Here is a 22375-nt window from a genome sequence, read left to right as displayed (position 1 = left end):
GGCAGGGAGAACAGGGCCAGGGCCTCACCGTAAGCGTTGCCAGCTAAACTGTTCGTGGGAACCGCATGCTTTCCATTCTGAGTGACAGCCCGGACTGGAAGGTGGTGCTGCCCGAGGGTCACAGGTGTGGCGGGCTGCAGGATGGTGACTGTGTGTCCGGGGACCCCGGGGGCCATCTGGCTGGCCACTGTCTGGATGACTCCACCGGCTGCGGGGATTGTGGCAAATGCAATGGTGGGTTTCTCCTCCAGGCCTGCGGGACAGGAACCAAGTCAGCACCACACTGAGCCAACGAGACAATCGATTTCCTCAATGCCTGGGCAACAGGTTGCCAAGTGGGGAAAGTGAGGTCGGCACTGGGAAAAACTTGCTTTGCTAGAGGAAAATCTCATGGGCGAAATAGGTTTGGGAAGAAAACAATTACTAAGGTTTTCGAACAATATTTTACTTACTTATTTTTTGAGACGGGTTTTGTTGCTCTGTCGCAGAGGCTGGAGTGCAGCAGAGCGATCTCGGCTCACTGCAACCTCTGCCTCCTGGGTTCACACCATTCTCCTGCCTCAGCCTCCCGAGTAGCTGGGATTACAGGCGCCTGACACCACAACCGGCTAATTTTTGTATTTTCAGTAGAGATGGGGTTTCACCATGTTGGCCAGGCTGGTCTCGAACTCCTGACCTCAAGTGATCCGCCCGCCTCGGCCTCCCAAAATGCTGGGATTATAGGCGTGAGCAACCGTGCCCGGCCTAGAACAGTATTTTAAATACCTTAGCTTTAACCAACCCAAATTTAGCCTGAGAAAGAAAATGTATTACTTGGAATGAAACGATCCTGATTAGAGCTGTAACTTGGCCTTCCCTCACCAAACTGCAGTTTCATTACGGCAACATTGAAATAAACACCACCGCGGAGACGAAGTCAAGGATGGAGAGTGGCGTCAGGGGGTGCTGCCTAACTGAAGGTGTTCCGGAGGGGGGCTTCTGGGGTCAGCTGCGTGTTCAGTGTCTACCCCATCAAGCCCTGGAATCGGATTTCTTTTAGCAATTCAGAACTACCTTTTCCCTAAATGACTTCTAAAGTCTCCTTACGAGGGAGTCGAAAAGAACAGTCTTCCCAGGCTCGTTCTTTCTCCTGCAGAAAATACTAAATTCCAAATGCACGCCAGGCCGCAGCACAACTGAATTTAATGTTACCTTAGGGCAAGGACACAGCTATGTGCGTCCGAGGGCCCTATTCAACAAGGATGCACGCATCTGTGGAGAGTCACGGTTTTTTATTTTTTTGAGACAGGGTGCTGCTCTGTCGCCCAGGTTGGAGTGCACTGGCGCAAACTAACTCATTGCAACCTCCGTCTCCAGGGTTCAAGCAATTCTCCACCCTCAGCCTCCCGAGTAGCTGGGACTACAGGAGCGCACCATCATGCCTGACTAATTTTTCTATTTTCAGTAGAGATGGGGTTTCAGTACATTGGCCAGGCTGACCTCGAACTCCGGACCTCACGTGATCCACCCGCTTTTGGCCTCCCAAAGTGCCGGGATTATCAGCATGAGCCACCCACCCAGCTCATGCTGATTTAAAAGGACAAGGGAGCGAGAGGCAGAAGCAGAGAATCATCCTCCTCAAGCCCCAGGCCCAGGCCGATGGCGCTGCCTTGGGGATCTGCCGGCCCAGACCACCATGGAGGGTCCTGCGAAGGCTGCCAGCCGCGGCTGCATTACCTCTGGCCTCGCTGCCCAGGTCCAGCACGGCTGCGCCCGCGGCATCATGGGAGCCCCCCGCCGAGCCCTGGCTGGTGAGGATGTATCCGTTGGCCGAGTTGGCGGACGTGGTGACCACCCTGACCATGGTGACGGTGGGGGCCTGCTGCACAACGTGAATAGCGTGGCCCGCGGGCTGCTGTGAGGTTACGATGGAGGCAGGCATGTAGGCCACGGGCTTGGCCACGAGGCTGGACGGTCGGGGAGGCACGGCCATGATCACTGGCTGGGCACTGACGGGGGAGCCTGCATGGAGGGCGGAGAGCAGATGGTGACCCCTCCTGCACCCCCACGAGCCCCACCCCACCCCGCAAGAGGGCCGCCCGCTCCTTACCGGGTGCGCTTTGGGAATACCGGTACTCTGGGACAGAAGCTAACTTGGACCCAAACTCAGGGTCGTGTGGAATGGGGGAGCCCTCCCGAGACAGGCACTCTGGGGTCTGCAGGCCGCTGGAGCGAGGGGACATCAGTCCGGGGTGTGTGGGCGAAGCTGGAGCGCTCCTGGAAGAGGGAAGGGTAGTGGCAGTCAGCGCCCACACTGATAGGAGGACGTTTCCGAGACATCACGCATTTCAGTGTCGCCCCATCACCCGCCCACGCTCCCTGGAGCTGTCTCTGTCCTCCCCATTCAGATAGTGAGAAATGCCCCCTGAAACCTGAACCCAGTGTTTAAAACTCCATCTGAGCGGAGGCTGCATCGGGGGAGGCTCCGTTCCATGGGAGGGGACGGTATCATCTGAGGTGTTGCAGTGAACGTGACAACCTACAGAGTTCACTTCCACCGAGGTCCAGCCAGGTGTCCGTGAAAATGGCTCGGGCCTTCTGTGCCAAAAACATAAGCTTCTGTTTGATAGGCACAACCATTACACCATGAAAACTCTACCCCTGAGAGTAAAACGAGCTTTGGGAGCGTAACTGTTTCCTGCACAACTAACAGTCCAAGCACGCCCACTCCCCGCCGGCTCCCCGCCCGCTCCCCGCCGGCTCCCCGCCACCATCGACCCAGGCTCTACAATACAGCGTTCCTGCCAGGTGCCACCTGTGAGGGCCTAGCGTGGGCGACTGCGACACAGCCGAGACCCAGGCCTGGAAGCAGTCAGCTTTCTTCTCTGGGACCACCCAACACACACGTGAGGCAGGACACGCAGTCCAGCCACACCGCTGCACACGCAAAGCAGGAGGGTTCAGCATAGACCAGAAAGGCAGGAAGCTGGGAACTCACCAGGGGTGGCTGGGGTAAGGAGTGAGTCTTTATTTAAATACACACACACACACACACACACACACACATATATATATTATTATTATTTTTTTTTTTGTAGAGACAGGGGTCTCGCTAGGTTGCCCAGGCTGGTCTTGAACTCCTGGCCTCAAGTGATCTTCCTGCCTCAGCCTCCCAGAGTGCTGGAATTACAGACATGAGCCATGGTGCCCAGCCAGAGTCTTCATCGTGTTACAAACATCCTTGGTCACTTTGCATATGCTGTGTCTACCACGGGTGGCTGACCTGGGCCCTTCCTGGGCTCCACGGACAGAGGCCCGGGCGCTCCCTCTCCATCCCTCCCCTCCCTGCCCAGGCGCTCCCTCTCCATCCCTCCCCTCCCTGCTGCCCTGCAGTCTCTTCCAGACCACTTAGCTCCCTGTCTGTTCCTCATCCAGGGGCCTGGAGGCCTTGACTGCGGATTCCAGTGCACACCGGACTCAATCCCAAACCCGTGTGGCCAGGCCGCTCCCCCGTTCTTGAGTCTGCCACGGCTCTAATTCTTACCAAGAGTCCAAATGCCTGTCAGGGCCCTCTCTAATCTCCCCTTCCTCTACCCAGTCACCCCGTGTCCTAGGACCTGCCTCCCTTTAAATCCATCCAGCCTCTGGAAGTCAAGCCAGCCTCCTCCCTCTTTGGAAGACACAGCTCTTGCCGTACAGTCCTCAGGGCCGGAGGGTCTTCCCTCCTTCCACCGCCCAAGCAGATTCTATCAGCACAACACCTGCTTCCACAGCTCCAAGTGCGACCTTGAAGATGGACATCTTCAATGTCATTGAAAATGACCTTGGTGGCTATCAGGGGTTCACCCATGTCCCCCAAAGCAGACACACTGGCATCCTAACCCCCAGTACTTCAGAATATGAGCTTATTTGGAGACAGGGTCTAACAGCGGTGATCAAGTCAAAAGATCATGGTCATTTGAGTGGACCCGAATCCAATGACTGGTGTCCTCGTATAAAGGGGAAATGTGCCCTGACACACACAGATGGTGCCACCTGACCACCCACAGGCGGAGGAGTGCTGGAGACCGCCGGCAGCCAGGGCAGAGGCCTGGGGAGACTCCTCGCAGCCTCAGACAGACCCCGCCCTCCCGACACCTTGTCCCTGGACGTCCAGCCTCCCTACAGAACTGTGGTATAATCATCACCTGTTCAAGCTGCCCAGTATGTGGTACTTGTTTCAACAGCTCTAGCAACCTCATGGTTTAACAAAATTTCTCTTCACGTTCCGTTTAAGTCATGTTGTGTTCAGACTGAAATATCTGAAAATTCATTTCAGACACAGGACCTGGCACTGTGATTCTCAGGTGAACGGGGCATATGGTTAAGGCAGGAATTCAAAAAAGTATCTGAACATCACTTGGAGCTCAGTTGAAATGCTCAGTTGAAATGCTCCAAATAATGTTCTAACACTTTTTTGAAGTCCTACCTTAACCATACGGCCCGTTCACCCGAGAACCGCAAGGCCAGACCCTTGCCTGAAATGAATTTTCAGATATTTCAATCTTTCATCCAACCGTGTTGGAAACAGAATTTTGAAAGGGGAAGCATGAGATGCTAACGTATCCTTCCGCTGGGAAGGATTTCCGGGAGTGCCGCTCAGGAGATCTCCTCCCCCACACCTGGGATGGGCTCATCTGAGATGCAACCTGGGAAGAGCTGCCCAGGCTGCTCACAGGAGGTGCTGCTCCTCCAGACTGGGCTCGGCCAGGACCGAGATGGGCAGCGGAGGCCCTGACCCACCAGGTGGGCGGCGGCGGCGGCGGCTGGGGGAGGGTCTGTCCACCCCGCCTGCAGCAGGGCTGCGTTCCCAGCATCTGCGAAAAGCAAAGGCGGTTGTGGGCTCCCCAAGTCATACCCCTCGTCTGTCCCTTCAAAGATTCGGCTCTCCCTGGGTCCTCTCACACTGCAACGGAAAGCTCAGTGCCACCGAAAGCACCGAAAGCTGCAGTCCGTTTATTCTCGGCCTTAGGAACCGTTCCCATTGCTACACACATTTCCACTTTTAAGAACTAAAATGTGATTTTTCATACAACAGTCAGTGGCTTACTTAGTAACCTTACTATTTTAGGAGTTCTTGGTCCTGAGGTACTCTTTCAAAACAAAAACAAAAACAGAAAATGGTGGAGTCTTTGAGTGCCAAAACCAGCAGTCATCCCTCAGTACTTGAGGGGAGGGGGCTGCAGGTACCAAATCTGCAGATGCTTATCCTAGTTCCTCGTAGAAATGGTGCCGCCTTTGCATACAACCTGCGCACATCCGCCTGTAAGCTTTAAGTAATCGCCAGGTTGCTTATGATCCCTAACACACTGTGCATGCTATGTAAATAGCTGTTGTAGTGTGTATCGTTTCCTTTGTATTACTTTTTCTTTTTTTTTGAGATGGAGTTTTGCTCTTGTCGCCCAGGCTGGAGTGCAGTGGTATGTACAATCTCGGCTCACTGCAACTTCCGCCTCCCAGGTTCAAGTGATTCTCCTACCTCAGCCTCCCGAGTAGCTGGAATTACAGGCACCTGCCACCACACCCGGCTAATTTTGTATTTTTTTCAGTAGAGGCAAGGGTTTCACCGTGTTGGCTAGGCTGCTCTCAAACTTCTGACCTCAGGTGATCCACCCGCCTTGGCCTCCCAGAGTGCTTGGGATTACAGGCGTGATGCCCTGTGCCAGCCCTTTTTTTTGGGGGGGGGATATTTTGCCCGCATGCTGAGCCTGCAGCTATGGGGCCCACAGATCCGGAGGGCAGACTACACCAGGCATCTCTAAACTCCGGGGCAGCTCAGCTTTCCTAACAGCTCAAGGATGGCCGCGCAGAGAGCTTTACCTTGAGGACAGAGGCCCGAAGGGGGTGCGGAAGCAGGAGACGCCCCTCTGCCTCCGTTTCCGGAATGCCTGTTCCACGAGCTTGGCTTCAGAGGCGGGGTCTATTCGCCAAAAAGACCCCTTCCCAGGCTCCTCCTGGGAACGTGGGACTTTAATAAAGTAACGGTTCAAAGAGAGGTTGTGTCGGATAGAATTCTGCAGGGAAGCAGAGACATTCACCCGTCACCAGCAAATCAGAAAACGAGTCCTACCCGCCCCAAATCTGCAACAGACGCAGGACCAGGGTGAGGGGGGGCCGTCCCGCTGTGCAGAGCCCTTGGTGCTGCGCTGACTGGGCCTTATGGGAGCAGCACTGAGGCACAGGGCAGGTCATTCCTATCAAAATCTGACACAGCATCATGACCATTTTACCTTTTCTTTTTTTTTTAAGACAGAGTCTTGCTCCGTCGCCCAGGCTGGACTGCAGTGGCGCAATCTCAGTTCACTGCAATCTCCACCTCCTGGGTTCAAGGGATTCTCCTGCCTCAGCCTCCTGAGTAGCTGGGACTATGGGCGTGGGCCACCATGTCTGGTTGATTTTTTGTATTTTTAGTCCAGATGGGGTCTCACACTCTTGGGCTTAAGCAATCCTCCCACCTCGGCCTCCCGAAGTGCTGGGATTACAGGCATGAGCTACTGTGCCTGGCTGCCATTACCATTCTTTACAGAAAAAGTGAAACAGAACGACAGATCCTGGTCTAGGAGCATGTCTGGGACAAAGAAAACACTGGGTCTTGGCCGGGCGCAGTGGCTCACGCCTGTAATCCCAGCACTTTGGGAGGCCAAGGTGGGCAGGATTACCTGAGGTCAGGAGTTTGAGACAGCCTGGGCAATACGGTGAAACCCTGTCTCTACTAAAAATACCAAAAAAAAAAGCCAGGCGTGGTGGTGGGGTGCCTGTAGTCCCAGCTACTTGGGAGGCTGAAGCAGAAGAATCGCTTGAACCTGGGAGGCAAAGGTTGCAGTGAGCCGAGATCGCGCCACTGCACTCCAGCCGGGGCAGCAGAGTGAGATCCTGTCTCAAAAAACAAACAAACAAAACAAAATTCGTGGATGTGCTACACTGACTTTGGAGAAAATACAGGCAAATGCAACATGCGTCAGTCATGGCTGGCGTGGACAAAGCTCTTACGATCCCATCCACAATTCAGACATGCAGACGGTTTTATTAACAGTATACAGTGCATTTTTCCAACTTAACATGCGATCGTAAGGCACAGCAAGCACAAAATCTAACAAGATATAGACCCATCTTCTCAGTTCTGGGGTTCAGAAGAAGAAAACTAATAAAAAAGAGTATTTAGATACAATGGTATCACAGTGCTGTCAGATGTATCATATGCCGTCTGTGAAAACATCCCTCTTTTATATTCATTTTCTTAGTTAAAAAATTTTTTTTTTTCTTTTTAGACACAGGATCTTTCTCTGTCTCCCAGGCTGGAGTGCAGTGGTGTGATCACAGCTCACTGCAGCCTCCACCTCCCGGGCTCAAGCGATCCTCCCACCTCAGCCTCCGAGTAGCTGGAACCACAGGTGTGCACCACCACACTCAGCTAATTTTTAGTAGAAAAGAGGTTCTATGTTGCCCAGGCTGGTCTTGATCCTCCTCCTGCCTCAGCCTCCCAAAGTGCTAGGGTTCCAAGGATGAGCTCCCTCACCGGCCCTCTTTTCTGTTTTAAGGGAAGCGACGCGCCTGTCAGTTTCACGTTCCAAGGGCCTTCAGAGGTGGTCCAGCCCCAGGGACTTGGCCTCACCTGCCAGCCTTTGTCGGCCGTCCGGTAATAGGGGTAATGCTTGGTGATGTGGGCATAGATCCCGCTCAGGGTCAGCTGCCGGTCCTGGGCGGAGGAGATGGCCTGCACGATCAGCTGCGCATAGGAGAACGGCGGCTTTGATTCGTCCTGTGGAGAGACAGGGCTCACGGGATGAGCTCCAGCAAGGTCCCCGAGTCCACTCCACCCACCCGTCACAGGTGACAGGGAGGAACCTTCCCACAAGACCGTGCATGTCTCGACGGCACCCATCCCGGTGCCTTCCAACTATCCCATTGATGTGCTTGCATTCAACTAGGAACAGCCGTTTTTGCCTCGTGGGAAGGAAAACTTCGGTTTTATTATAATTTAATTCTGGAATTTCTCACCTCTTCCACTAATCAATTTGAAAACCGCTGTTGGACAGAAACGAACTAAGACACAAAGTTATAAGGACGGTGCCATCCTTCTCAAGGGCTGTATGAAGGCTCTGACGCCAGGATGCCAGCAGCAAATGAACAAGGAGCGTAGCGGGAGGGGCCCTCGGTGATGGTGCCACCCCTGTCACCAGCAAATGACCAACGGGGATGATTTGGGCTCTACAGCCAGCTGTGGCTCCATTCCCTGTGGGCTGAGACCACCTCAAGCACACGCCCGTGGGCCCTGGGCTGTCTGTGCCGCCCACACTGGGTCACTATGGCCCGATCCTGGTCACCACGTGCATCGCGGCTCTAGGTGGGCTCAGACCTTGGGGCTGTCTCCTCCGGACGTGTCTGCCTGCTGCTCCGACGCGGCCTTTGCTGCAAACTCTGCTGCCAGCTGCAGGTCTGAGGTCACGTTCTGCACAAAGCGGTAACTGGAGGAGCCGGCACCACGTGGACTGGCTGGGCAGGAGTTGGGGACGCTGAGGAGAGAGAAGGACACTGTAAGCTTATGGCTCTGAAAAGGGGGCCCCTGTGGGACACAGGGCTTCAGGACCTACCCAGAGGGTGGGGCTTGTGGGGAAGAAGCTCGCACTTTCCAATCGTAAGTGCCATCACGCTGCCCTGCCAAGGCCACACAGCGTCAGGGACAAGACGCTGGAAACGGCAGCCAAGTTTCCTTCCAGTGGTGACTTCTGCCTGGGGACTGAGAGTGCTGCAGGCCCTCCTCCTGCCATTGTGCAGGGCCCAGGGCAGCACCTGGTCAGGCAGCTCTGTGGGGGCCCCTCCTCAGCTCCTCCCACACACACCCCTACAGGACGAGCACCCGGAGCAGGTAGCCTCTGCCGGCTGCTGGCTCCTGCACAGGTGTCCACAAGGTGGCGCTGTGGGAAAAGGCTCGGGCCCAGGACAACCCCGTGCAGTCACAGAGGCAGACGCTGGAAAGGGGCTGTGGAAGTGCCATCGCCCCGCAGGATGAAGGAGTGGCAGGTGGCTCTCCTGGAGACACCGCCCTCGGGAAGAGACGACCCCTGCGGTTTTGCCCTGAGCCGCTGAGACACCCCTGCCCTCATCTCCTCTCCCTCCCAGGCTGGAGCAACCCAGGTGGCCGGGAGGGACCGACACCCCCGGCTGCAGGTGAGGCTCTGGGTTGAGGCCGGGACCGTGGGCAGGAGGCTGTGTCCGTCCAGCTGAGGGGTGCGCCCTGGCCTGCTTCGCTAACTCAGGCAGGCTTCGGTTAGCAAACCACGGCGATGTTTTGCTTCTGAAAATGATTTCTATTACAGGTATTCAGAGAAAGCCAATGAGAACACGAAGAGTGGGTGCAAAACCTCCTGAGAGAAAGCGCTCCCACTGTCCTGAGCTCATGGGCACCCACCTGGCCCCATCCTGGGCTGGACCCTGCCCACCTGTGATGCTGACCTCCCCCCTCAGCCGCCTTAGAGCCCCTGTGGCGGGCAGGACGCTCCCTGGCTGCATTGCCCTGCAGGCCACCCAGAACCATCCAGAAGGTCCATTCTCCTCCTCCTGCCTTGCTGCCGCTTCGTCTGTCTGGAACATCCTTCCCCAACTGTCCAGGCACAAGACTCAGATCTCTAAAACTTAGGCTAAGTAGGAGCCCCCTTCGGTGCAGGCGGGACTCAAGAAACATTTTTTGGATGGAGCAGGGGGATGAATGAAAAAAATCCTGTGGCTGAGAAAAACCTGGCAGCTGACATTAATGAGCAGTTCAGGCCTGGGGCACTGTCAGGAATGACTCAGTGTCACCCACATGGAACGTTAAGGACTCTGATCTGGAATTCCTGTTCTCTCTTCCAACAGGTTCCCCAAATACGGCAGAGATAGGTAAGTTCCGCACATGTCGAAATTTAAATGAACACCCATGAATGGCTCGATAGAGGTAGCAACGGTCAAAAGGAAACTTTCTGAATTTAGTTCTGAACCCAAAATACAAAACCCAAGCTTACAAGATGGTGCGAAGGGGACAGAAAGGTTTTGACTGAGAACAGCACACAGCCCCCAAAATCAGCTTTGTCAAGGGCTTCTGGGAACCAAATACCTCCCTGCCGAGGCAGGATGGCCTCATGGCTGGAGGGGCCGCAGACCGCGCCTGTGCACCGGGTCCCAGACCCAAAGCCACTGGATATCCCCCTGGGACTCAGCAGGAAGAACTGAGATGTCAGGCCTTGCTGGGACCACTGAGCCGAGGTGTCACTCAGATACACTCTGATCTCCGGCCACAGGCTGGGGAATGGCCAATCAGCTCGGAAAATCTTGTCCGAGGCCCATGAGGTGGCAGGCGGGCTTCTGGATCCTCCTGAGGACCAACGAGGGGCACCCCCCACCCCCCAATCCACAGATAGCCCAGCACATGTAGCAGGGACCTGCTCCTGTTCCCAGCAGTTGTTTTGCAAAAGATCCTAGAAAATTTGTGTCTGCCAGGCGCGGTGGCTCATGCCTGAAAGCCCAGCAATATGGGAGGCCGAGGCGGGAGGATCGCTTGAGCACAGATGGTCTAAACTAGCCTGGGCAACACAGTGACACCCCCATCTCTACAAAAAATTTAAAATTAGCCAGGTGTGGTGGTGTGCACCTGTAGTCTCAGCTACTCAGGAGGCTGAGGCAGGAGGATTGCTTGAGCCCAGGAGTTTGAGGCTACGGTGAGCTATAATTGTGCCACTGTACTCCAGCAGAACAAGACCCTGTCTCTAAAAGTAAATAAATACATGAAGTTTTAAAATTTTAAAAATTAGCTGGGCATGGTAGTACACACCTGCAGTTCCAGCTATTCAGGAGGCTCACGCAGGAAGATGGCTTGAGCCTAGGAGGTCGAGGCTGCAGTGAGCTATGATTATACCACTGCACTCTAGCCTGGGCAACAGTGAGACCTTATCTCAAAAAACAAACAAAAAACCTCATGGAGTAAAACCCACAGGAAAGGTTGTCATTCCCCAGATAATAATTTCAAGTGGAAATAATAAAGGTTGTCAAAACCTGGCTCAAACACAGGGAGGAGAGGAGTGTGGTCTCTCCACCACGTGCCCCAGCACTGGACCTGGCCTGGGCTGCCAGATCCTGGTGTCATTCCAGCTGGGACAGGTACGTCGCCGCAGTTTTGGAGGTTCTCCAGCCACCTGGGCTGAGGGACCACGTGTGTTTGTTCACATGGCCCCTCCAGCCCTCGGAGCAGCCCACCTTTCAATAAGCCGCACTCAGCTGTCCTCTGCAGGTGGGCCTCAGCCATGCGGCTGTGCTGGTACCAGGCTCCTGATACCAAGGCCCCTGATACCAGGCCTGCAGCTGAGGGAGGCAGGAAGCAGAGGCTGCTCAAGCCTCACAGCCGCTAAGGGCTGGTGAAGTGCTCTGGGGGAAGACAGGTCCGAGGGTGCCTGGCCGAGGTGGGATAGGACACCCAGCTCCAAAGCCAGGGGCCTTGGAGCCGTCTGGGAAACTAATCAAGACATCTTGTGTCTGATGCCAAGAGTCCACGAAACACTCCCTTAGCAATCTAAAGAAAATGCTGGGCCAGGCGTGGTGGCTCACGCCTGGAATCCCAGCACTTTGGGAGGCCGAGGAGGGTGGATCACGAGGTCAGGAGATCGAGACCATCCTGGCTAACCCGGTGAAACCCTGTCTCTACTAAAAAATACAAAAAATTAGCCAGGCGTGGTGGCAGGCGCCTGTAGTCCCAGTTGCTCAGGAGGCTGAGGCAGGAGAATGGCGTGAACCTGGGAGTCGGAGTTTGCAGTGAGCTGAGATCGTGCCACTGCACTCCAGTCTGGGCAACAGAGCGAGACTCCGTCTCCCCCCGCAAAAAAAAAAAAAAAATGCTGAATGCCAGGCACAGTGGCTCATGCCTGTAATCCCAGCACTTGGCGGGGCCGAGCCAGGCGGATCACCTGAGGTGAGGAGTTCGAGACCAATCTGATCAACATGGAGAAATCCTGTCTCTACTAAAAATGCAACATCAGCCGGACGTGGTGGCGCACGCCTGTAATCCCAGCTACTTGGGAGGCTGAGGTAGGAGAATCACTTGAACCTGGGAGGCAGAGGTTGCGGTGGGCCGAGATTGCGCCATTGCACTCCAGTCTGGGCAACAAGAGTGAAACCCCGTCTCAAAAAAAAAAAAAGAATGCTGAAAAGGACGGCATACACATGCACACGTTTCCTCCTGCGGGAATGAGAGAGAGCAGAAAGTTGAGGGGACCCCACTGCTCCCCGACAGGGACTCCCAGCTCAATTCCAGGAAACAGGGAATCACTCCTTGTGGGGTAAGTACCCCAGGCCTCAGTCAGGACCCCCAGTCCCTAGCTGCCTGGGTGTGGGACGCAGAGGTTGGACAGCGACAGCCCACAGATGACACGGGAATCAAATGCCTGTGCCCCCCGACTGGAGGTTGAGAGTGGGAAGAAGCACAGTAAGCAGCTCACCCCAGGCTCAGCTCTGGGGAGTGACTTGTGGGGGGATTTTCACTTTCTGAAATGTTTGCATTTTGTAAGATGCATATAGTCAGATAGATAGATAGATAGATAGATAGATAGATAGATAGATAGTCTCTTCGCAATCTGAAAAAAATAAATAGGGAAAGAAAATTTTCAGAGGCAAATTCTTAGAACGATCTTAAAGAATGTGTTCCTTTAAAATAAATCTGACACTGCAAACTGCTGTGTCCCGATTTTGCTTCCTTTATAGGGAGGACAATTCCCAAGTCACATTTCTGCCTCAGGTGAGAGAGCTGGAGGATCCTGCATGGGGGATCCCGGAGCTGGGCTCGTGGGGACAACCCCATGTTCGTCCACCACGTGCAGCCTCCACCATGCTCAGGGACCGGGCCTAGAAGGCGCCTCTGGGACCACCCAGGACACGCCAGTGGACGGGCCGTGGGACACACGGGTCGCTGGGTCGCGTCATCATGAGAAGTCACGCTGAGAAAGGCAAATCCAACGACAGACCTAAAGCCACCTCTGGAGCTGCCAGCTGGGCTCTGTCCCCAGAGCCCAAGACAAGCCTTCCCTGGGGCACAGGGCTGTGGTCCTTCCAGTGCACCCTCAATGCCCTTGGCTCTATGCTGAGGTGGAGGCCACCCTGAGAGGCCTGGGGTCGGGATGGTTATTGCTTCGGCAGGCCCAGAGAGGGCAGTGCTCTGCCAGAAAGGACCTGATCCCTCCTGAAGCCCTAGAGACACAGATGGGACCCGCTTGGAGGGGCTGGAGGAAGCGGCTGGGACGGAGCCTTGTGGGCAGTGGAGGGGCGAGAAGGCCGCAGGGGTCTGCCATGTCCTTTGCGTCCCAAGGCAGCGCCTGAAGCCTCCTGGGGGAACCTCCCTGCAGAGGAGAATGCTCAGGGTCCTTGCCCCAGCCCCTGCTCCAACACCAGCCACTCTAAGAGGGTTTTTAGGACCTTGCTGTTAAACAGAACAGCCGGCCAAGGCACATCTGTGGATTGACGCAGCTTCTAACAGGTGGGACATGGTGCAAAACAGAAGAGAAGAGGGACCCAGGGAAACCTATGGGAGCCCGGGAGGTGACGAGACGTGGTTCCCATCCCTAGAGAGGTAACGACGCCGTCTCTGTAAGACAGTGAGAGCAGCAGCAAAGCACACCTGCAGAGCAAGAACACACTCTCAAAAAATAAGAGCTCAAAAGAGGAGACATACAAATCCAAGAAAGGATGGAAGGAGAGACTGGAGAAAATCTCCCGGAAAGTAGAGAGAGAAAGGAAAGGAGAGGCATGAGACACTCAGCTCAGAGGCCTGCAGGCACAGCCAGTCCCAGAAGTGTGGACAGGAACCAGGGGTCCAGGTGAGGTGGCTCACACCTGTAATCCCAGCACTTTGGGAGGCTGAGGTAGGCAGATCACTTGAGCACAGGAGTTAAAGACCAGGCTGGGCAATGCAGCGAGACCCCATCTCTACAAAAAATACAAAAATTAGCCGGGCGTGGTGGTGCACACCTGTAGTCCCTGCTACTCGGGATGCTGAGGCAGGAGGCTCGCTTGAGCCTAGAAGTACCAGCCTGGGCGACAAAGTGAGACCTTGTCTCTTAAATAAGTAAATAAATGCAAAGTCTCTCTCCTGTGCCCTTTCCCAGGAAGCGACTGGAGGATGTACTCTAGTAAAACAAAGGAACAAATCAGGAAAGAGGAAGACGTGGGACTCAGGAAACAGCCCTCTCTCCACCACCACCTCCTGAGGGGATTCCCAGGATGATGGAGAAGAGGATCCTGTGGTCAGAGGGGCCCCAGAGGACGGCCCTCACAGTAAAGGGAGAAAAGGCCATTATTAACTCCAAGAGCAGGGGGAGTGTGACGGAAATAAGCCAAAAGTACAAGGAAGGAAATGGCTAAGTGTTACAATCACTACACAGTTCTAATACAGAAAATGCTAATGCTAGGTAAACCAAACATGGTGATGTAACTTTACTGGGATGGGGAGGGAGGAAGCTAAATCCTTAATTTCCATACAGGAAGCTCATGTGTAATATCTACACCGGAAAAACCAAGAGACAGTCACGTACAAATACGACTCAGAGACACAGAAGACAGAAGGGCTCAGCTCTGGGGAGTGACTTGTGGAGGGATTTTCACTTTCTGAAATGTTTGCATTTTGTAAGATGCATATAGTCAGATAGATAGATAGATAGTCTCTTCGTAATCTGAAAAAAATAAATAGGGAAAGAAAATTTTCAGAGGCGAATTCTTAGAACGATCTTAAAGAATGTGTTCCTTTAAGATAAATCTGACACTGCAAACTGCTGGGAAGCTATTTTTAAAAATTAACTAGTGGATCACTCCCGTAGTCACGGCTGAGGTGGGAGGATCGCTTGAGTCCAGGAGGTCGAGGCTGCAGCGAGCTGTGACCGCAGCACTGCACTCCAGCCTGGGTGGCAGAACAAGACCCTGCTTCAAAACAAAACAAAAACAACAACAACAACAGCAAAACGGGTCCACGCTCGTAATCTTGGCACTTTGGGAGGTCAAGTTGGGAAGACTGCTTGAGGCCAAGAGTTCAGGATCAGCCTGGCCAACAAAGCAAGACAGCATCTCAACAAAAATAAAAAATGAGCTGGGTTGTGTGTGGTGGTGGGTGCCCATAGTCCCACCTACTCAGGAGGCTGAAGTGGGAGGATGGCTTGAGCCAGGGAGGTCAAGGTTGCAATAAGCTGTGACTGTGCCACTGCACTCCAGCCTGGGCAACAGAGTGAGAGACCCTGTCTCAAAAAACAAACAAACAGAAACAAAATCAACCCCCCAAACCCAAAGTGGAACCACCATTAAAAATAATAATTTTAAAAATAAAATGAACTTGTTTCTGAAGTGCATTTTGCCCCGGTGAGAACAGCCAGCATGGTGGCCTGAACAGGAGCTGCTCTCATGTGAGGCACAGACCTCACAGAGCTGAGTGGGTGCTTGAGCAGAGAGGCGCCCCGCAGCTAGGCAGGTTCCGGGGTCAGCTCCATGTCTGCAGGCGCCTCCTGCTTCCCCTGAGGCTCGTGGAACCCAGGAAGGGCTGTCCTCATGCCTCACGTGCCTGCACAGACGCTGTGCAACAGGCCTACTCCACACAAGCCGCTGGTTGCCAGAGGTGGACCTGAGAAGTCAGGCGGGCGCTAGGGCCCTCCCTGAGATTACAGGAAAGGCAGGGATGGGGATGTCCTTTCAACAGATCGGGACAAACACAAGGACTTCCCTACCAAGCTTCATTCTGAACTCCCAACACTTTAGCACCAAAGTCGCCCCTCGAAGGGATCTAAGCAGGAGGGAAAAATTAAAGGAAGACAGAAAGTCCCAACCTTCCCCTGTGGAGGAAGCAACAGTCACTGCTCCAGAGTTCTCAGCTGGGAAAAGACTAAGAGGGTGTGGTGGGGTGGGGAGGGGCGGCAGGACCTACAGGGACAGGGACAGGGAGACAAGGGAAGAGGGACCCTCATTAGATTTGCAAATGCTGGTGCAGCCAGCCTGGATTGGCCACGCAGGATTCCCACTGGGGGTGACTCACACCTTCACACCACAACCCTCCTGCAGACCTGCTGAAAACACAGGGGAGACTGCAGCCACAAACTGGTGTTTTTTAATTATTATTTTTTTGAGACAGGGTCTTGCTCTGTTGCCCAGGTTGGAGTGCAGCGGTGACATCATAGTTTGCTGCAGCCTCCAACTGCTGGGCTCAAGTGATCCTCCTGCCTCAGCCTCCCGAGTAGATGGGTCTATAGGCGTGAGCCACTGCACCTAGCTAATTAAAAAAAATTTTTTTTTAGAGATGGGGTCTCACTATGTTGCCCAGACTTGTCTGGAACTCTTGGCCTCAAGCAATCCTCCTGCCTCAGCCTCCCAAAGTGCTGGGATTCCAGGCATGAGCCACCACGCCCAGCCAACCAGAAACTTTGAAACAGATGAATCACCCTGCAGGAAGGAACCAAAGTTTGTCAGAAAAAGGAGAGTATTTCTAACGTAGATCCAACAACCTCCAAACGCAAAAGACCTCTAACTTTACAAAACAACATAAACCAAGTTAGGACTGAATGTTATCTAGTAGTAAGGCAGAACTGTGTTGAAAGATCATGATTAAAAGGGAAAGACTTCTGAAGTCAGTTGCTGCATTTTTACTATATATTTACATACTGCTGACCTTCGCCGAATTGTACGACTTACTTTCATTTTTGATCTCCACGTTGGAGACATCTGGAAAAGCCTTAAGAGAAATAGCTCCTGAAGTATTGCCCTCATGAGCAGAAACAGTCACTCTCTGTGCAATGTCCTTTCACTGAATTTCAGCAGTTTTCTTAAAACTCTACCTCTAAGGAACACTTTTTAGACTGGTGTCTATTTGGTAGAACCTAGAAAATGATTAACTACTTTAATTCTTTCATTAAATACTTCAATTCCTTCCTAAGAACCCCCCCCCCCTTTTTTTTTTTTTTTTTTTTTGAGATGCAGTCTCGCTCTGCCACCCAGTCTGGAGTGCAGTGGTGCGATCTTGGTTCACTGCAACCTCTGCCTCCTAGGTGCAAGCATTCTCCTGCCTCAGCCTGCCAGGTAGCTTGGATTACATGCCTGGCTAATTTTTGTATTTTTAGTAGAGACAGGGTTTCACCATGTTGACCAGGCTGGTCTCGAACTCCTGACCTCAGGTGATCTGCCTGCCTCGGCCTCCCAAAGTGCTGGGATGACAGGCCTGAGCCACCCCGCCTGGCCTGTAAAAACTCTTCTTTCCAAAAAGGAAAGAAAGGTCAAACTGCTGCTAAAGATAGCAGAATTTATTTCAAAGAGAGTTCATTCATTTTCTGGGTGGAGTACTTCAGGGTAGAAAAAAATCAATCAGAAAAAAACACACACGTACACACAAAACCACACACCCACACCCACCCGTCCTGGGAAAAGGAGCCAGGGCCTTCGAGAGCAAGGCAGGAGGAACGGAAAGGAAGGAAGGAGGGTGGGGCGCGGGGCGGGGGCAGGGGCAGCTGATCAGGGAGGCCCCCCAGGAAAAAGCCGCTCCCAAGCCACTCCCGACTCCTGGGAATGAGGGGCTCTGGGCGAGCCCGGCCTGCACCAAGGCGGCCACTCCACGGCCAATGAGGACTGGCGAGGCGAACGCACACCAAATTAGGAAGGCAGGCACCGCGGGGGCGGGGCGGCACCGGGCGGGGACAGCCTTGCAGGCAGCCGGCTCTCCGGGCCTGGCCCCGCTCCCACCTCCGGATCAGTTAGGGAGCCAGCCAGAGAGGAGAGTCGGGAGGGGGCAGGGAAGGGAGGGAGTGTTTGTAAACACGCCGGCTCCACCCTACAGCAGAAACTCAAACTGAAAAGTATCTTGGCAGGCAAAACCTCAAGGGCCTCTGAGGTTTCTAAACACTCAATTGAATTCCACGGTGCTAAGATAAACGGATGTAAACAGAGAGGCTTTTATTGTAACAATGGAAGGCCAAAAAGCCAGACAGCGAGTCAGCCAGTCCCTAACTTACTACTTTCTCCGCACAGAATTCCCCCTAACAAGAATCCGGTCTTTGCACAGGGCGGTTTCAAAGAACAGGACTGGGCGGAAGGAGGGGAACGGGGTGGCCCCCCACCTTCCCGGCTCCCGCAGCAAGATCAGGGCGGGTGCAGGCCCAGGGAGCTGCTCGCATCCCCCATGGGGACTCGCGGTCACAGGAGGCCGCCACCCAGCTTCTCAGAACAGCTCCAGCCGCAAGAGCTTCAGGTGCTCAGTACGAAATTTCTTTACTCCCAGTTATAAAAACGAACGAAATCTTGGCCTGGGCAGCAACGCGAGGGAGCTGGAGGCCCTTGTCCCAAGTGAACTAACTCAGAAACAATACCGCACGGCGCCTGTTCTTGCTTATAAGCAGGGGCTGAACGCTGGGTACTCAGGAACAGGAGGATGGAAACAAGAAACTGGGACTCCAAAGCGGGAAGGCGGGAGAGGGGTGAAAGATGACCTACGGAGTACTTTGGGTAATGGGCACCCTAAGCCCAATCCCCACCAGTACGTAATATACCCATGTTACAAACATGCGTATGTACCCCCTGAAGCTAAGATAAAATAAAAATAAACAGTATTTTCTCTGCCCTAATTTAAAAAACAGGTATCGCTTATTAACTCCTTTGCAAAACCACGACCTCTCTTGTCATACAAATGCGACTTTAATGTGCAAATTTGGATTAACACTGGGAAGTAGTTTTGTTTTTTTAAGCCCCCTCCCGGAGCAAACCAAAACATTTTTCTTTCTTTCAATATGGTGAAACTCTGTCTCTACTAAAAATTCAAAAAAATTTAGCTGGGCGTGGTGGCGGGCGCCTGTAATCCCACGTAGTCTCGAGGCTGAGGCAGGGGAATTGCTTGAACCAGGGAGGTGGAGGTTGCAGTGAGCCGAGATCACACCACTGCACTTCAGCCTAGGTGACAGAGCAAGACTCCGTATGTATGTATGTATGTATGTATGTATGTATAAATAAATAAATATAAATAAATAAAATAAAGCTTCTGTTTGGCTGGATTACAACCTGCTGATTAATAACCCACTGCCAGGCTAGGGCGGGGGCGCTGGCCTGGCCCTTCCTCAGGAGCCCCGGATCGCTGCCCGGCCTGCTTCTCTCTGGACCTGAGGCCTTTGCTGCCCACACCAAAAGCAGCAGGAGCAGCTTCTTCTGGTGTGAGCTCCCAGCAGCGCATGAGCTGGTCTTGGCCACCGTTTCTACAGTGCCTTTAAGGTGGTACTAGGTAAAGACTTAAGGACGTATGCGGTGCTCAACTGCTTCCTTCAGATACAATTCCCGTAACATTCAATTCACCATTTATTCATTTACTTAGAGAAGGAGTCTCGCTCTGTTGCCCAGGCTGGAGGGCAGTCGTGCAATCTCAGCTCACTGCAACCTCTGCCTCCTGGGTTCAAGCCATTCTCCTGCCTCTGCCTCCCAAGTAGCTGGGATTACAGGCATGTGGCACCATGCCCAGCTGATTTTTGTATTTTTAGTAGAGACAGGGTTTCACCATGTTGCTTAGGCTGGTCTCGAACTCCTGGCCTCAAGTGATCTGCCCGCCTTGGCCTCCCACAGTGCTGGGATTACAGGTGTGAGTCACCACGCCCAGTCAAGTCACCCTTTAAAGTGACTTTTAGGATAGTCACAAAATTGAATAACCATCATCACTGTCTACTTCCAGAACATTCTCTCATAAAGCTATATGAACTAAATAAAATACTGCATGTGCACTGCTCGGCACAGGGCCAGGTGGGCACACACCAGGCTTTCAGTCACTTAGGATTCACCATCATCATTCCAGAGGGTCATGACGTCACAGCACTGGCTCCGCAGGCGGGAGCCAGGCCTGGGAAGGTGGGGGCTGAAGTGACCGCAAAGAGTCACACACACGACCGTGCCCGGCCTGAGCCCAGGGCCTCGCCTTTCCGCAGCAGCACTGTCCCTGAACTTCTCTCTCCACGAGAGACTTGCCCACCCACTGGCTCTGGAAAAAAGGAGGCCGACTCCAGGCCACTTTTCCCACTGGTAACTTGTCGGCAAAGCAGGATAGAGAAGCCGTGCCCCTGATGGCTGTGTTCCAAGAGAAGCCAGTGTGTAATTCTAACTGCGGACCCTGAAAAGGTGCAGGCCACGTACGGGCTGGGTGTGTTGGCTCACACCTGTAACCCCAGCACTTTGGGAGGTGGAGGAGGGAGGATCTCTTGAGCCCAGGGGTTCCAGACCAGCCTGGGCAATATAGCAAGACCCTGTCTGTTCAGAAGATAAGAAAATTAGCTGGGTGTGGTGGTGCATGCCTGTGCTCCCAGCGACTTGGGAGGCTGAGGTGGGGGGATCGCTTGAGCTCAGAAGCTGGAGGCTGCAGCAAGCTACGATTGCGCCATTGCACTCCAGCCTGGGCGACAGAGAGACGCTGTCTCTGAAAAACAAACAAAAGCCCTCTCTTCTCCTACAGCTGCAAGGGGAAAAAAAGAAAAAAGAAAGCAAAGGTACAGCCGGGGCTCAGCAGAGTGCACAGGTCAGCAGGGAGGGACTGACGTGGCTGGCCCAGAATTGCCACAGCACTCGCTCCAACAGACCAGCGTGCCCAGAATGTGCCTCACAGATGTCCCTGAGGGCCCCTGAGCCCCTTTCAGGGTATAGGTGAGGTCAACACCATGTTCACAACAGCCCTAAGATGCGATCTGCTTTTTCCACTGGGCTGACCTTTGCTGGTGACGCACGAGTGACACAGAAACTGCTGGTGCTGCGGAGAAGTCACAGCTCCAGCACCAAACCGTGCGCGGCCACACGTCTTCAGGGCCACGGACGTGCAGTTGGGAGAGAGAAAAGCCAGCCACGTTTAGGAAATGTCCGCGATGAAGAGGTAAATAATTAAAGAATGTATGAACCCTCCAGCCTCAAGCACACGTCTGTTTTTGCATCCTTGTATGACAAGACCAGGGCCAGGGCTGCGTGCCACGCATCCAGGCTGCCGCCTGAGGTTCATGTGTGACTCAGTCCAGGGCTCACCGGCACTCCCTACACAGAGCTCTGTTTACACTTTTCACCCTGCAAACCCCTACTCAGGAGTTTATCACTGTATAACACACCAGAGACGAGGAAGTTTGAGGACTTTCTTCAAAATCTAGATTAATTTCTAAAAGGTCACAGAGAATTTTCACAAATGAAGCTTCCAGAAACAAAGTTCACCAAATCCTGGTGGACAAATATTACTTTAAAACATTTTCAGCCAGGCGCGGTGGCTCACGCCTGTAATCCCAGCACTTTGGGAGGCCAAGGCAGGCAGATCATTTGAGGTCGGGAGTTCAAGACTAGCATGGCCAACATAGTGAAACCCCGTCTCTACTAAAACTACAAAAAAATTAGCCAGGCGTGGTAGCAGGCGCCTGTCATCCCAGCTACTTGGGAGGCTGAGGCAGGAGAATGGCTTGAACCTGGGAGGTGGAGGTTGCAGTGAGCCGAGATCGCGCCACTGCACTCCAGCCTGGGTGACAGAGCGAAAACTCTGTCTCAAAACAAACAAACAAAAAAACCATTTCCAATGTACTTTAAAAAAAACAAAACAAACAAAAGACAACAAAAAAAAAACCTGTGCTTGCTTTAACAAGTCCTAATATGTAAAACTTCCAGTGGGAAAAGTGATGATGACCAGGCAGTGATTCTTCCCTTTGTAAGAGAATTCACAGAGATTTCAGCCAGGTCCCGGATGCACATACACTTTCTGTGTTTCCATACACGTGCAGTTTTCCAGAGAGATTTGGAACCCAGTGCTGCATGCGACAGGCACGCTCGCACCATCTCCCTCTCTCCCGGGGGCCCAAGGGCAGGCTGGGGGGCTGCTTACCTGATGGTGCCAGTCGGGGAGGGGACGGGGCTGACCATGCTCCGGAGGTCCGGCTCCGGGATGTGGATCTTCAGAGGGGAGATCTGTGGGTACAGCGGCCGGAGCGGGGAGGCCGGGGCCTCTTCTTGGTGGTAGAGCGACGTGAACTGGATCTTGATGGCCGTGCTGGGAAACCGGAAGGTACACCTGCAACGGGAGGAGGAGCGGGTGTGAGGTGCAGGAGGACACTCCAGAAGACGCCAACACCCAGGGACGGTGCGTGTCCGTGTGTCAACGGAGCCAGACCCTAACTCTCAAACCTGGGCCCCAGGGAGCACTTTCGATGCTTTTATGAAGACACTTAGGAACTGAGACTTAGGCTTATTTGGACGTCAGTTGTCTATTTTTTATTTTATTTTATTTTTTGAGAGGAAGTCTTTCTTTTTTTTTTTTTTTTTTTTTAGACGGGTTTCCGTCTGTCCCCCGGGCTGGAGTGCGGTGGCCGGGTCTCAGATCACTGCAAGCTCC

The 22375-nt window shown here is 53.5% G+C and overlaps 1 protein-coding gene across 4 annotated transcripts in view; it reads right to left on the bottom strand.

Moving 5' to 3' along the window:
* FOXK1 (forkhead box K1) overlaps nt 1-22375 on the bottom strand; it is a 97595-nt gene that overhangs the window by 9783 nt on the left and 65437 nt on the right. For all 4 annotated transcript variants that reach the window (XM_023188444.3, XM_023188445.3, XM_023188447.3 and 1 more), the window contains exons 2-8: nt 21869-22054; nt 8375-8531; nt 7631-7777; nt 5839-6032; nt 2090-2256; nt 1717-2001; nt 29-253 (exon numbers count right to left, since the gene is read on the bottom strand). In XM_023188444.3, coding sequence (XP_023044212.2) covers nt 29-253; nt 1717-2001; nt 2090-2256; nt 5839-6032; nt 7631-7777; nt 8375-8531; nt 21869-22054 — 1361 coding nt within the window. The remainder of the gene's footprint in view (nt 1-28; nt 254-1716; nt 2002-2089; nt 2257-5838; nt 6033-7630; nt 7778-8374; nt 8532-21868; nt 22055-22375) is intronic.

The sequence above is a fragment of the Piliocolobus tephrosceles genome, chromosome 8 (assembly GCF_002776525.5).
Source record: "Piliocolobus tephrosceles isolate RC106 chromosome 8, ASM277652v3, whole genome shotgun sequence".
NCBI lineage: Eukaryota > Metazoa > Chordata > Mammalia > Primates > Cercopithecidae > Piliocolobus > Piliocolobus tephrosceles.
This window is presented reverse-complemented; position numbering and strand designations above follow the sequence as displayed.